We start from the raw sequence: 17152 nt of genomic DNA on the forward strand, positions 1-17152 counted from the left end.
TGATTTCATCTCCACCTGCTGACTTTTCTTTCTGATTTTTATATACACCTACTGCCTTGATATTTTCCATGATCTTTTCTACCTCAACAATAAAGATAGCACAGGCATTCCCTACTTAAAACTCTTAATTGGAGCCATAAAAACAGAACACTAAATGAATCCTCATTAAGCAGGGGGTGATTTATCCACAGGAAATAATGTATATAATTTTAATTGGTGCACATGACCACGTTTCTGATTTAAGGCACCATTTCTTTATATAACAATATTAAATGTAGCAAGGCCTCCATAGCCGAATGATCAGGAGCATGAGTGCAATAGCACATACTCTATGAGTAGACCAGGGTTCAAGCCCATGACTGCTACATACAGTCGATCTGCCAACCCTGCACTGGACCAGCGTGGCAGATTATGGGCCATTTCCCTCAATATGACTTGAGGAAGCCTCCATCCTGCAGTGGATTGAAAATTTGGCTGCAGATTTATTTATTAAATGTGGCAGAACCATTATAACGTTTACAGATATAAATTATACAATAAACATAAATACAGTATATGTTCAAGAAAATGCAAGAAAACTTACCTTAAAATTGCAGAATCTTATATGTATACTGTATTTACATTATATACAATAACAGTTTGCAACAGTGTTAATTTTCAGCTCTCTCAAAACCACCGAGTCTAGTGTAAATTTAGCACTCTTGAATCCACTATTTTTAGAATGTCCAATTTAGTTTCCAATAAATTTTCACCTTCTTTGCATTATTAGCACTAGTTGACTCACTTGATCTATTTGAGACCATTTTTAAAAAAAAAAAACATAAGTTAAAACCAATCACGTGGACACAAAATGAACAGAGATAGGGAAATTTTACGGGAAAATGTGGATAACGCACTACTGCGAAACAATAGATGATTATTTGTCGGGGTAAAAGAAAATCACTCCTCCCAAATTCTCGAATGGGGCACTTACAGTTGATTTGTAGTGGTGTCCAACCTATGGCCTGCTTGGAAAGTGAACTAAAACAGCATTTTAAATTTTGTTAATTATCAAAAACTTTTTTCTCATTTTAATCTTTTGTTCAGTAATTGGGTACTGTACTTAATAAAATTTTTGATATTTTCGATTTTACTTTTATACGTAACAAGATATGGAAAATGTAACAAACTAATTTTTCTTGAATCACTCAGTGCGGCCCACGAAAGAAATCTAACTTTGAATTTTTTTGAATATGGCCCCTGTACAAGAAAAAGTTGGACACCACTGCGGTAGAAGGTTGACCAGAGCCCATTTTCAGCATCGGGAATACCCTTTCATATGCTCACTGTTGAACAGCGTGACTTCTCCATATGTGCACCAGGTGGTCGGATAGGTTTTACGAGTACCACTAAGTTGTAGAATGGTAATCCCATTAGCTCTCTTAATTCGTGCTGCAGCACTAATTGCCTGAAGGCCAGAAATGTGAACAGTGCGTAGCGAGTTAACTCTGTCCTAATCCGTTCATTATATGAAAATTTTCTTTGCTCAATGGAAACTATTTTAAATGTAACTTCCAAGGGGAATTCAAATAATTCGCTATAAAAGGACTTCGTTAAACAGAGGTCAGAGTAATTTAGAATTCTAAAAATGATTATAAAGTTTTATATAGAAATACCTTAACAATAGACAGTGAAAAGTCAAATTTAGTTAAATAACTTTAAGCTTATTTGAATAGTAGGCAAACATGTGAAAAAAATTTACAAAATATTACAAATTTCGAAGTGTATTGCATCCAAATGTCGCAAGCCACTGTTAATAAAGGTGCCGGTATGGAGTACTGTTGAGTAGCATCCCAAAAAAAAAAAAAAAAAAAGCGCTGATTAAGTGTATAAAGTGCATGTGAACCATAGTGTTCACATGCTTTTCATGGAAACAGGAAACTTAGGCCAGTACAAATAGCTACAAAAAATTAACATAGAGATATAAATTACACACAAGGACAAAAAATAATTCTTGTGTCAATAAACAGACACTAAGTTTCTCCTCATCATAAATTGGAAATGATTTGCAGCATCTTCAGTTTGGCCATTTTCTCATTACTTACAGTACTGATTAAAAGTCAATGCCCATAGCAAGCACTATAAATTACAGTTAATTGGAAAATTGAACTGAAGAGCATTAAAACATTTTTCTTTTCACTGAGGCCTCTCAGACACCCAAAAACTGTGTGTGTGTGTGTGTGTGTGTGTGTGTGTGTGTGTGTGAGAGAGAGAGAGAGAGAGAGAGAGAGAGAGAGAGAGAGAGAGAGAATCAAAAAAACACAGAATGCTATAGCAAACAAGTGCTGAGTGAACTATGATATAATGGACAACTGTATGTGAAATTTTTCCCCATTTCAATCTTTTCTCCTTCAGTGATATATTCAGTCCCTTCATTTACTAAGCAAATTAAACTGTTTACTCCATACTTCTAAAATATTCTTCTCTTGTTTTAATTTTGTATTTCTCACTTTTTTTTAGCACAGCTATAGTTTTCCTTCTGTTCTGAGATTTTTAAGTAAACATTAAAACATTTTTTCTCCTTCCTGATATCTCTTTTCCATATCTTTCCCAAAAGCTTTCCAAGATTTGGCAAAAATAATGCCTGCATTGCATTATCTATCCTAGTTGATAATTATAGAGAAATATGAGGCTAAAATATGAGAAGATGACTAATAACAGGATTCTAAAGCAGATGTCAAAATATGTTACAACAGCTAACAGATTACCTGGATTATTATCACATAAGACACAAACTGATTCTCTGACAGGCCACTAGGAATATCACTGGTACTGGAAAAATTATTAAGATAATCAGATACAAAAATAGCCAATAAAACTGTTTTCAATCATCACTAAAATTGAATTTTATTTAATAACTTTTAAATACTTAATAGTGTTATTCAGAAGAAACCATGTTAAAGTTAACTTCATTTTATTACATTTATTTTATTTACTTACCACATGTACCAAATCATTTAGTAACTCTTGTGCTTCATTTTGCTTAAGATGAGCTTGCTCCAACTCAGAAACCAGGACACTGCTTTTCTTTGTAGCTTCATTATTTGCCTCCTTAAGAAGTCTTTTTTCCATGGTGAGACTCTCCACTTGTTGTGTTAACTGCTCTACTTGTGCCAACAGCTGACAGCTATTTTCATCTGCACGCTAACATATAAATGTAGGTAATTTTTTTGTGTGTGTGAAATACGTAAACTAAAAGATAAAAAATATACTACTTCATGAGATGTAATTGGCAGTAATATATTAAAGAAACAGGAATCCTTAGATAACATTACATGTATAATGTAAGGTATTTTCACATATCTTACTAACTACAAAAAGGAAAAAAAAAAAAAAAAAAAGTCTTAAATGGTTTGAAGAAGAAAAAAAAAGTATTTAATATTTCTTTAAGTCCAAAGAAATGCAACTAGATTGGCTGAGAGTTCTAAGGGTTGTCCCTATGAGGAGTATCTTAGAGGATGTGGACTGCAGAGCATTAGACTATTAGGGGTGACCTGACTGAGACGTTTAAGGAACTTAAAAGAATAAGAAGAATGAATGAGGAAGAGGCTATTTTCATTAGAAGGAAAAACTAGAACAGAGAGACACAAATATCGAAATTCTGCAAAGTAATCACATTAGATCAAATATTATGAAGTTCACCTTTGGGCAATTCAATGGAATAAACTGCCTCAAAAGGTAGTTGAGGTGAAGAGTGTAACAAATTCAGAGCAGAACTAGATCGTTACTTTTTGACAATGAACAAATGATAAATTCAGTTTTTTTTTTTCAGCAAATGCAAAATAAGTTCACATCCTTGCATCATTTGGTTTGATTAATACTAATTTCAATTTATGCTACTGACTAATGTGGTCTGCAGAGTGAAAGCAAACTTAATAGCCGTAATAAGTAAAAAATACATAAGTCAACATCAGAAGCTAACTCTAGCACAGTAGAACCCTAACCTGCTACATATAGCATTGTTGCACTCTTGGATACACTAATTGCACACTTCTGGAACACTTAAAATAAAGCTTGTGAGTTTTAGTTTTTCTTAACATTTTTTGCTTCATTTTGAGATGAAAACCTATTTGCAAAGTCAAAACCACTTCTGTTCAAAATTTTCATTATCATTTTTAACATTTTAAAACACCACTTTTTTGGTTGAAAAAGAAGAATGTTTATTTCTTTTATAGCAATCATTTCCAGTGATTGGTATATGTACCAGTTTCTGATATTTTTCAGATTATGGTGATCTGAGAGATCTCAAGTTAATCAATCTCAGATCCTATCCTTTTCATAAATGTATTTCACATCCTTGGAATAAACAGGAATTTTTAACTGACATGAAAAGCTTTGCGAAATATTATTTTTATTATTAACAAGAATTATTATTATTAAACAAGAATATTTTTATTTTATTTATTTATTTTCTACACATAACAGGGACTGTGTTCTGTTATAATATATTAATACATAGGGTTATAGCAAGAGTAATGTGCATATTTATTTTACACAAAAAAGAAGGTATAAAAAAATAGAAACAAATAGTCTCAGACACACCAGGATGCTTCATCTCTCTTCCACAAAATCACCAGAAAAAAATCCATGGATTTCTACCAGCACTTGAGAAGGTTGAAAACAGAAGTCTTAGCTCCTTGTAACCATAAATATAGACCTATAAATAACTATAAATAAAGACCCAAACAGGTGGTAGTCCAGGGGCGGAGCAAGCCCAAGCTATGGGGGATATCAGCAAAGCCTAGGATGACTAAAGACTAGGATGAAATATTGGTCTTTACTCAATCGATCTCTGCCTTGAGTAAATCAAGGTCATTAGTGAAAAGCAATTAGTCCATAATACCAAACTTATCTCTTTATTTTTATTATTTTATTTTTTATTATTAATTTATTTATTTATTATTAGTATCAGCTATACAGAGCAAGGAAGCCATAGGCTTTTGCTGCATCGGCCAAAAAAATAAATAATAATAATAAATAAATAATAAAAAATAAAATAAAATAATAAAAATAAATAAATAAAAAATAGAGTAGATAAGAAAATATTAAACAAATTATGTGTTTATTTGTGAAATCTGTGTGATGTGCAGTGCAGTGCATGGTTGTGTTGTAAAGTGTACAAAAAAGTCTGTTGTGTGTGTGTAGAAAAGAGAGCTGTTACAATACACACTTTGAATGTGGAGAGCAAACACTGAGGCCCTGCCCTTGTGGCAGAAAATTAACTAATACACATCCTAAAGATAATGATTAATGATATCCATATTCTGTCCTTCAAATATTTCCTCAATGTCTGACATCCACATAGGCATTCCCACAGATGTTCACTGCTAAGTTTCCCTCTTTCACAAGGAATTCAAACACTGTACATTGACAAAACCATAGGTTACTGGCACTCATTTAATGGAAAGATAACCCTGATATGCTACTATTTGGCAAATTAGTGTATTGTAATTGTTTGATGCTCCTTAGATTTGGTACAAGATTTTCAAAATGTTATAAAAATTGCACCTTTATAGGCTGTGTTTTTTTGTTTTTTTTTATTGATAATTATTCATTATCTCTGTGCAAAAATACAGAAAAGGATGCTTGGCATTCTAGAAAACAAACTGGTGCATGTATCCTATAATTTTTTAGAGTTCTGTATAGCTGACCAAACTCTGTAAACAACAGAGGTAAGGAAGTGTGGGGTAGAGCTGTTACAATACACACTTAAAAACAAAATGTTTGTAGTTTGAATTAATGTGAAATATGAACAACATTAATTAAACCACATGAATTGTGAATTTTATCAAGTGAATTTTAATGAGTACAAAGTATTAAACTAAATAAGTTAAACTCCAACAAAATAGAATAATTTAATAAGTGATGATGTTTCTGTTGAAGCCTGTCATCAGGCCAAGTCATGAAAATTGGGACTAAATGTACAGGTTTTAAGATGGCTTCAAAGAGCCTAGATGCTGATTGATCCAATGTACTCCAAGAGGAACATGGATGTCTTAAAAAGAAAAATGATATCCTCGCCCTCTTGTCTTCCCTTGAAGAGCAGTGGATTTGGTAGCTAGGATGACTAAAGGTCAAGATGAAATCTTGGTCTTTACTCAATCGATCTCTGACTTGAGTAAATCAAGGTCATTAGTAAAAAGCAATTAGTCCATAATACCAAACTTGTTATACACAGATTACATGTTCTGTAACAGCATCCTAATAGATCTGAAATGATCAACTATTGTGTAGACTGGCCGGGGTTTGCTGGAAATGGAGGCTTGTTCACTGTCTTGAGTTTTCTGAAACTCACTAGTTTGTGAAAGCTTAGTCCCCTGTGTGGCCTGTAGGCCAATACCCCCCCCCCCCCTCCTGCTCTAATCCTGTAAATGGCCTACAGGCTAATTAGAGCAAGGGAGATTAGTTAAAGCAGTCATGGTCAAATTTCCTGAAGAATGATTTAATTATAATTAGGCTATTCTTCAAGAAAATGAAACTATTGAACAACTAAATTCCTAGCAGCTAGCTTGAGGGGGAATTCAATTAAATCCAGCTATGAGTTTTTGGTGTGGAATGCATGGCTGCAGTATTGAATGAACCACCAATGTTTTCCAAATTTTCTGCCAATTTTAACAAGATCTGAAAAACCACTGATTACTTATCTTATGACTCCAGTGGAGAATCAGCCCTGGGTATTGCCCTCCACAGGGGCCTCCATAGTCAAGTGGTCAGGAGTGGGAGTGCAGTAGCACACACTCTTTGAATAGACAGAATTCAAACCCCTAACTGCTAAATATGGTTGATCTGGCAACCCGCACTGGAGCAGCATGGCAGATTATGGTCCATTTCCCTCAATATGAATTGTTGAGGAGGCTTCCATCCTGCAGCGGACGGATAATGGCTGCTGCTTATCTTTTTTTTTTTTTTTTTTTATTGCCCTCCACAGAGTCCAAGCAGGCTTTTGGGTTCATATGCTGCTGTTCATATACTCAAGTGGAGGAGGACATAAGTATTTTGAGTCTGTCTGGGGTGAAGATTAATTATCTACTACCTGTTGCACTCAAGATGTGGTTTATTATACTTTGAGGAGTTCCTGTCTGAGTTAAGAGAGCAGGGCAAAACTAATTACAGCTCGTCCTGCTATAATGAATGACATACATTCCAAAAAAAAAAAAAAAAGATGAGTAGCATAAATGTGTACATGCACATTTTCATATTAAAAATCAGGGACAATACCATAAAGACTATAAATTGTCAATGCTTACCCCATTTTCAAGCTTAATTTTATCAATGAATATTACATTATGACTAGTAAATAATATATTGATACTCAAAGGTCATTATACAAAATTTATTGAAATAAAACTTACATGGGCAATACTGTTTTGTTTTTGATAGCTAACATTTCAACTGCTGGAAGGAAGATAGGATTCTTGTACTTAGCTAGTTTTTTAAAGAATGAATGTAGGAGTAGCTGCCTTGCTCACTTTGCCCCTTCTAAAATAAATCTGTAACCACTCATCAGATCATCCAACTTCTTTTGAATGTCCAGTTTCTTTTGATTCTGGATGCATGTCAGAAACCAATTTCATCAAACATTAAAACTTCCATTTTTATTTCAATAGTTAATGCTTTCTGTTTATTTGAAAAACTATTTTTTTGCACTCACTGTTTACCAAATGGATAGAAAAAAAATAATAATAAAAAAAATATATATATACAGTAAACCCTCGCTATTCGCGGGGGTTACGTTCCTGAGAAATGTCGCGAATACCGAAAACGCGAATACTGAGTTATGGCTCCCATAGTAATAAAGGGGTTCCGTTCCAAAGTATGAAATATATAAGAAAAACTAGTCTAAAATTTTGTCTATGTATGTATTATATGTACCTTCATAATATGACTGTACATGACAGTACATAGTGAAATGCAAGCATATGGCATCGAAATGAAAATAAGAAACAATTTAATATTAAATGTAATATTTATTAGAAATTTCAAACAAATCTTTCAAATCAGCGCCTTTGCTAGCAAAAAAAAACATCCCGCCAGTGCTATCACCAGTTTCGCTAAAGTGTTGATAAAGAAGTTTTGCCTTTTCACGAATGATGAGTGAACTTAAAGGAATTTTATTTTGAATTCGGTCTTCTATCCACAGATTTAAAGCTTTTCCATTTTTTTAAATTTAACATCAAGAGTTACAGAGCAAATTTTTGAAGCAATTAGCGCGGTTTCACGGACACTACGGCAGATGTTTTCTTCCGATTTCTTGTTTGATCGTACCGTTGACTCATTGATTTTATAATGTTTTGCCACTGAGGAGACACTTTCACCTTTAGAAATTTCATCTAATAACTCAATTTTATTCGCTAGTGTCATCACCTTCTGTGATATTTTCACATTTCTCTTTTTATTCGTAGCCATATTTTTGTAGGGGTTAGAAAGAACTTGACCACAATAAAGTCACTTTCTTCCGTTAACGCACTCGAAAAAGTCTATTTTACACTGCAAAACGGTAGAGTTATCATTTTTGTAAGCATATCAATTTATAAATTGATAAATTTATTCAATTTATAAACATATAAATTAAAATCAAACGACGAAACCTTCCATGACTAACACATACTGAACAAGGATTAGCGAGAAACATCCACGCTCGCGATTTTTTCACCCCTCTCCCCCCACCCACTGAGCGCTGTTTTGACCGGGAAAGATAATTTTAGCCACGCCCATGTTTTTTATGGCGGAAAATATTCACGGCGTTTTAAAATTCACATTTCTTTAGGTTTCATTTTATATTAAATCGGCGATCGCGAATACGCGAAACCGCAAATACAGATACCGCGAATAGCGGGGGTTTACTGTATATATATATATATATATGTAGGAACTGTATATGAATTTTTACACATAAATATATACACTCACACCAACCGTAAACTGAATTGACACCAGTGAGAAAGAATGTAACATGGCAGTAAATAATGGAGGATAGGGTGTCAAATAAATATGCACATAACTTTAAATGCACATAGTGTTGTTGTTTGGTTTTTAGGAGCATTAGCAACTAAGGCCATATTGCTCCGGGGATATGCAGTGGTCATTTCCTGACCTTTCCGCATCCTCCGTATTTGGTGGTCACAGGCTCGAACCCCGGTCTAAATCAAGAAGCGTGTGATAAGCACTTCTGCTGCTCCTGCACACAGTGTAAGATGCTACATTATAGCAGGATAAGCTGTAGGTTTTTCTGTGTGAGAGACTGCACTGATGATTATCCATCTATTGTTCTGGAGATGGAGGATGGTTTACTCTACTTTGGGGGGTGTCTCATGCTTGAGGAAAAGAGCAAGGATATAAACTTTTCTGAAGAGTATTTGCATAACTGTGTTCACTGAGACTGTTTGGAGTTATCTCCATGAGGGTGGGCTGTTAGAAACCCCCCCATGATGAGAGGGTTAGAGGGCTAAATTCAAAATTATAGGGCCAAATGTATTTTGAGCCTAGATGTGCATCCAGTTGCTGAATGTTCCTGCTATGAAGAAGAGCAAAGTTCTGTATGGCTGATACTCTTGTTCATATCCACAAGGAGAAAACTGCTAGTGCTCAGTATATAATATACAGCATCAACAAATTGTTTTTTCCAAGCAATTGAATAACTGCAATGGTGAGCAAAGTAGTACTTTTATCAAGTAATTCACAAATTGGATGCCACAACAGCCCAGTGTACTAAAATACCATGAGCACTAGGTGAAACTGGAGAAATTAGTCCACTGAGAATATACTCAATTCACTACTAAAGATACCTTAAAGAAAATGTATTAGCATTCTCTGCTTTCAACTCCCAGCCAGCATCTAATACATGAAGACTAAAAATGTCCTTGCATATTTTACCTTTACAATGTTGTTACATTTTGACAATCATATATTGAGTCAATGTAATCTGTTTTTTTTTTTTCTCCCTATTAAGAAACTAACTTCCTTCCCCCATCTCTCTCTCTCTCTCTCTCTCTCTCTCTCTCTCTCTCTCTCTCTCTCTCTCTCTCTCTCTCTCTCTCTCTCTCTCTCTCTCTCTCTCTCTCTCTCTCGACACATTAACTTTCTTCCACTTTACACAACACTTCTTAAATAAATATATTTTACTTAAAATACATAGTTTTAAATAAACTGCAACACTTACTCTAAATTTCTCAATTACTTTATCCAACTGTTGCTTATAATTCTGCTTCAATTCTTCTACAAGCCTACAGAAAGAATATTTATTTTAACAAGATTAACAAAAAAATATTCCAGTACTAAATATTCAAAAAAGGCATGCATTTTGTTCAGAAGGAGCCAATGCACTTTTTACATGCTCCCATGAAGATGGGAATATGGGGCATGAACTTTGATAAAGGTTAACTGCAAACAACCAAAGAAATTACTAATATGCTATATTAGCAATAAGCCTGGCAATACATAAACACAGTCTCTCTCTCTCTCTCTCTCTCTCTCTCTCTCTCTCTCTCTCTCATTACGATGGATTTTAAAATCATACATATTACTGACATGGTGCTAAATTTTATCTACTGAAAGCTAACCAAATAAAAGGCTTAGTGAACAACAGTTCAAGGGTGAAAGTGCCATTACAGAGATAAACTAAACCTCAATAGCAATCAAAGCAAAGATAAATTTCATCAACTCAGAACTGAACCTCCAGCAGAACTGAGAACTGAACCTCAGAACCTCCAGCAGACAACACCACTAGAGGTTCTGAGGACAGTTTATCATATCACAGCAAGAACAACATGCAGAACAAATTCTGTCTGAAACCAAACATCCTTTCCATTCTGAGAAAACAGCTTAAAGCATATCTACAGGATGATTGCCAAAAGCAAACTGAAAACCAAATTAGAGTGCTCTGGAAAGCTTATAAGTCAATTATGAATCACAGTTCTCTGCAAGATCAGGCACAGAAAACTTTAAATAAATAAATTTCTTTTTATACTCTAATAGTCCCAAAGTGGCCAGAGGAGTTTTAAAGCTTCATTGTTTACAGCTTCAGTGAATACGGATCCTTAATAAACAATTCAAACAATTTAAAAAAGCAAACTGAAAACCAAATTAGAGTGCTCTGGAAAGCTTATAAGTCAATTATGAATCACAGTTCTCTGCAAGATCAGGCACAGAAAACTTTAAATAAATAAATTTCTTTTTATACTCTAATAGACCCAAAGTGGCCAGAGGAGTTTTAAAGCTTCATTGTTTACAGCTTCAGTGAATACGGATCCTTAATAAACAATTCAAAGTCAAAATTTCATATGTCCCTTTCATATTATATGAATCAAACAATATTATCTGAGCAAACAGAAATCAAAAATCTTAACTTCCAAATTCATTTCACAAGAAATATACAGAGGTAATTAAAAAAGTCAATAAAAAGTATTTACAACATCCATGTTGGCATTATAGTGGTTCTTAGATCCATCACCAGATCCTTTGTAATAGTCCCTGGAGCAGTGAAGACCTCTTCCACAGATGTACATGGTAACAAGATTATTCAGGAGCATAAAAGGGTAAGCGCCTCCGTAGATAGGTGGGAAAGAGCACCAGTGCGTAGCACATGCTTCTTGATTAGACCGGGGTTCGAGCCAGTCACCACCAAATACGGAGGATGCGGAAAGGTCAGGGAATGACCACCGCATATTCCCGGAGCAATATGGCTTTAGTTGCTAATGCTCCTAAAAACCAAATAACAAACAAACAACAATAAAAGGGTACTCTTACCAAGTAGTAGTAGCAGCAGCAGCAGTAATGGCAAATAATGCAAGAAAGAAAGCTTATATACTGTATTTCTTCAATTCTACAATGCCACTGATTGTAAGATGCACCTTAATTTCAGTACCACCAACAGAAAAAAAGCTTTGATTCTAAAAAAATAAATAAAATAAAATGCTAAAATATATCTGACAAATATTTTTATTATAATAGAATTCAATTTACTAACAACAATAGTATTTATCAGCAGGTATCACTTCCTTCTGAATCTTCTGAGCCGTCGATATCTGCATCTGAATCAATATCAGAGTCTGACTTGAGCTGTCGTTATCGTCATTATCCCATAATATATTATCTTCTGAGCCATTGAGAGCATTGGTGATGCAATATTTTTTAAATGAGTGCTGCACTATTCTTTTTGGGATTAGCTTCCAAGCTGTTGATACCCATTCTGCCAATTTTGATGCTGGTGCTTTCTTAATTTTTCCAGAAGGTTATCAGTCAACCGCCAGGATTCATATTCCTTTTTCAAGTAATCCTTGAATGGTTTGTTGACTGAAATGTTGAGTGGCTGCAGTTGGCTAGTCATGCCACCAGGAATCACAACCAAGTCACCATGTTTTTGCACAATTTTATTTTTGACCCGTTTGGACAAATGTCCATGAAATGCATCAAGTACTAGCATGCTAGGTGGGTTACAAAGACTTTCAGGATGTCTATTCCACACAACATTTAGCCAGTCTTCCGTAAGTTCTGCCGACATCTATCTATCTAGTTTTTTGTGCATGCACAATAACATCTTTGGAGAAAATTTCATTCTTCGGTATAGTTTTTCGATTTAAAATTAAATATGGTGGCAACTTTCGACCATCAGTGGTGATGCATAGCATCACAGTAATACGCTGCTTTTCGTAGCCCATGCTTTTAGTCTTGATTTCTTTAGCACCTTTAGCATTGACGGCATAATTTCGAGGCATATCGAAGAAGACCGGGGTTTCCAATTTGACTAAACTCATAGTTTCTTGTTTTCCTTAATTTCATCACCTGTCACTGAAAGTTAATCAGCTTCTGTTGAAAGTCTGTGGGAATTTTTTGAAAGATAGATGTTCAGCACCTTAACGATAATCCGCTACAATGCATGAGTCTGTCGCAACAGCCACGACTGACTTTAAAAATTATTATCTCTGTTCCGAGGGACTTGGCAATTTCTCCAGCTTTCAAATGCATGGCTTGTCAAGTAATGGGTAATCCTTTTGTGCATGTCTCCATTACAAAACGTATCACAGCTTCATCAACTTGTGCGAAATCTTCCTTTCTTAGGCCCTGTAAAGGACTTGGTTGTTGCTTTGCACGAAAATATGGAAATGTGATCATTTCTACAACGATGAACATTTACTTCACTAATGTCAAAATGTCGACCCGCAGCTCTATTTCCATGTTCTTTTGCATACACAATAACTTTTTGTTTCAATGTGGCTTCGTAGTGCAATCTTTTTGACATCATTTTAATGTGCAATAAGGGATCAAAATGAACAAAATACAGTAACTCCACTCTTATGTACTTTTGAAGATACAAACATAACTTCCTAGTTTTTACTGAGTGAGCTCCACTAAAATGAAATAATGGTGGCTTCACATTTCGAAAGCGCGTGAAATCACCCATTCCACTTTATTCTCCAATGGAATTGAAGAATGCGATAACGGTCAAACTTAGAGGCGGGGTTTCCACATAAAAACAAAACGCATGGTGCCGTGTGCAAAGCATGGGAAAATTTGAAAAAAGAAAAAAAAAAACTGCGATTGTAAGATGCCATCGATTCTAAGACACACCCCATTTTTAGAGACGTTTATGGGGGGAAAAGTGCGTCTTACAATCGAAGAAATACAGTAGTTAGTAAAGCATATAGCAGTGTTAAGTGGGTCGGAAAACTGCTAGCTTGGGGGGGGGGCAGATACAAAGACTAATCAATTAACAATAGCCAGGGACAGAGGTGAGTGATTCTTGCACTGCTTTTATTGGACTGAGCAGCAGCCTGGAAAGCAAGGTGCTGGAGATTGCAGAACTGCTGGGAGTCACCATGGACCAAGTAAATACATGGGCTGTGTTAGGGTAAATAAGAGTAAGAACAGGTGCATGCATACTTGCATGTACACCAATGCTAGGAGTATAGTAAATAAACTTGATAAATTTGAAGTGCCAGTCTAGACATCAAAGGCAGATACTACTGGAATATCAGTGATGCGGTGTCACAAAAATAGAGGGAATGCAGAATTGGAATTTGGGGGAGTAGAATGTGTACAGAAAGGATAGGAAGGGTTACACTTAAATACAAAGGGTGCAGTTGCAAAACACACAAAATCTAAGGCAGTGCATCCAGTTTGATATGGGTGGACAGTGCAATGTTGAGTTAGTTTGGTGTTACATAAGTACTGGTAAAGCAAAAATGAGAGTAGGAGTGTGTTATAGGCCTAATGAATACAATGAACAGTTATCAGAATGTATAAGGCTCAATCAGATGGTTAAACAATAAAGCATGCACTTCTAAAATTTGGACATATGAACAGAGAAATAGTGGACCAGTAAATCAGAATGTCTTATAATGGGGGATTTTAACTTCCCAGATATTGACTGGAACTCGCAAGTTGGTTACTTGCACACTAGCAGGAATTTTGTGAACTGACTAGATGACTGTTTTCTACATCAATATGTTCGAGAGGCAGCCAGAGGGAGTAATACTCTTGATCTGATTATGAGCAGTGATTATTCATGCATTAAGAATCTGCAGATAGAGGAACCGCTATGGTTCAGTGATCACAGTGCACTCATGTGGAATTTACCTAAAGATGTAACTATCATCGAGGGTAATGGGAAGAGTTTTTTCTTTTGTAAAGGTGAGTGATTGGTCTCAGACAATTTTTAAATTCTATACAGTGGAACCAACTGATGATGTTACCAACAGCAAATTCTAAATGAGAAGCATTCAAGGAAATAATCTTGGAAGCTACTAAGCTTTTCATACCAACTAAGAAATACTGTTCAAGGTATAGGCCTAAATAGAGGTCAGATCAACTAATGAGACTCGTGGCAGAGAAGAAAAATGTATGGGAAAAATGCATATAAATTATCAGGTGACACATAAGTCTATGATAGATATAAGCTAGTCTGCATTCAAGTCACAAAGGAGGTTAGTCAAGCAAAGGCAGATTATGGGAAATCATTGGAAAATGATGCAAAGAAAAATGGTAAAGACTTCTTTACTTATATAAATTCTAGAAGGAAGGGGAAGAATCAGATTGGTCCACTTGATATCAATGGTTCAGCTGTGGATGATCCACAGATAGCTGACAAACTGAATGAGTATTTTGCATCTACATTCACACATAAGGAATTCTAACAAGGAGAGCCAGAGAGCCTTGTCAATCATTTTGACCCTGAAGACATTGCACAAGGCCAATGAGTTAGAATTTTTCTCAGTATGGTCTGTGCTTGTAAATAGGAGAGATTACTTCTACAGAGATGGGATACACTTAAATACAAAGGTTGCAAAAATATTTGCTGATGCTATGGAGGCAGTGTTAGGTGGGTCAGGAAACTGTTAGCTTGTGGGGGGAGGGAATCCCAGACTAATAGGTTAATAATAGCCACATTCAGAAGTGAAAGTGACTCTTGGACTGCTTCTATTGGAACACGTGGCAGCCTGGAAAGCAAGATACCAAAGATTTCAGGGCCTGCTGTGGGGTCAATATGGAACAAGGAAATACATGGGCTGTGATACAAATGCTGGAAGCATAGTAAATAAATTCGATGAATTTGAAGTGCTGGTCAAGTTATCAAATGCAGACACTGTGGAGATATCAGAGAGGTGGTATCACTCAGATATAAGGGAAGAAGAATTTGAATATGAGGAACACAATGTGTACAGAAATAACAGAGAGGTTAGGAGGAGGTTTAGTTGTTAATTATTTAGTTTTTAGGAGCATTAGCAACTAAGGCCATGTTGCTCCGGGGATATACGGTGGTCATTCCCTGACCTTTCTGCATCATCCGATCATCCATATTTGGTGGTCATGGACTCGAACCCAGGTCTAATCAAGAAGTGTGTACTACGCACTGCTGCTCTTGCCCACCTGGCTACTTTCTTAATTAAAAATGCTTTTAGTTAAGAAACACATAAAATCTAAGACAGTATACCCAGCTGACATGGGTCGCCAGTGCAATGCTGAGTCAGATTGGTAGGACATAAGCACTGGGAAAACAAAAATTAGAGTAGGAGTGTGATTAGCATTAGTAGAGCCATATGATGCAATAAAAAAAAGCTTATGCAGCATCAGCCAAAAAAAAAAAAAAAAAAAAAAAAAACCCACTTCCACTTCACCCCTCTGTTCGTTCAAAATACCTGTCCAGCTGAGCCTTAAATTTATTTAGGCTATCAACTTCCACAACAAGGGATGGAAGTCTGTTCCACCGACCAACTATCCGCTGGCTAAAGGCAAATTTCCGCACATCTATCCTACATCTGTCTTTCCTCAATTTGAATTTATGCCCTCTCAGGTGATTATTCTGAGCAAGAGGAAGAATCCCATCAGCATTAAGCATGCTCAAACCATTCGAGGCTTTATACACCTCTATCAGATCACCTCGCCAGTGCCTAGCCTCCAGATACTGTAATTTCCAAAACTTAAGCCTTTCTTCGTAAGAGCAACCCTTTGTTCCGTTCACTAATCTTGTTGCCCTTCTCTGTACTCATTCCAGCAACTCTACATCCTTCTTGAAATGAGGCCTCCAGACCTGTACAGTACTCAAGGTGTGGCCTGACCATTGCCTTATACAAGGGAATAATCACCTCCTTATCCCTGCTAGAAAAATTCCTGTATATCATTGATAAGACACCATGAGCTACTCTTGCAGGCCGTCTTCACTGTCACAGAACTTCATATCCGCCTGCACAATTACCCCCAGGTCCTTTTCGTTCTCTACCACTGTCAGCGTAGTACCACAGAGTTGATATGTTGCTCAGGGGTTGCTGTTTCCCATATGTAGTACTTTATATTTGTCAATGTTAAACTTCATTTGCCACCTCTCAGTGCATCTGCTCAACCTTTCTAGATCCTGTTGCAGCAGCATAGCATCAGTAGTGTCCTTAACAACACTGCCAACATTTGTATCGTCTGCAAACTTGGACATTACTTGATATACCATCAACATAAATACATTATAAATACAGAAAACAACAATGGACCCAACACTGAACCCTGAGGGACTCCACTAATAACATTAGTCCATGAAGAGCAGTGTCCATTAATTACCACTCTGTCTTCTGCCACTCAACCATCCCTTTATCCATAGCAACAATTTGCCACCAATGCCACACTGCTC

General features: G+C 35.9%; 1 protein-coding gene across 1 annotated transcript in view; it reads right to left on the bottom strand.

The window, feature by feature from the left end:
• LOC150078667 (centrosomal protein of 89 kDa-like) overlaps nucleotides 1-17152 on the bottom strand; it is a 124616-nt gene that overhangs the window by 63800 nt on the left and 43664 nt on the right. Inside the window, exons 4-5 of the mRNA XM_090383612.1 lie at nucleotides 10199-10262; nucleotides 2980-3183 (exon numbers count right to left, since the gene is read on the bottom strand). Coding sequence (XP_090239738.1) covers nucleotides 2980-3183; nucleotides 10199-10262 — 268 coding nt within the window. The remainder of the gene's footprint in view (nucleotides 1-2979; nucleotides 3184-10198; nucleotides 10263-17152) is intronic.

This window comes from Mastigoproctus giganteus, chromosome 10 (genome assembly GCF_048544385.1).
Source record: "Mastigoproctus giganteus isolate SK-2022 chromosome 10, ASM4854438v1, whole genome shotgun sequence".
Classification (NCBI taxonomy): Eukaryota; Metazoa; Arthropoda; class Arachnida; order Uropygi; family Thelyphonidae; genus Mastigoproctus; species Mastigoproctus giganteus.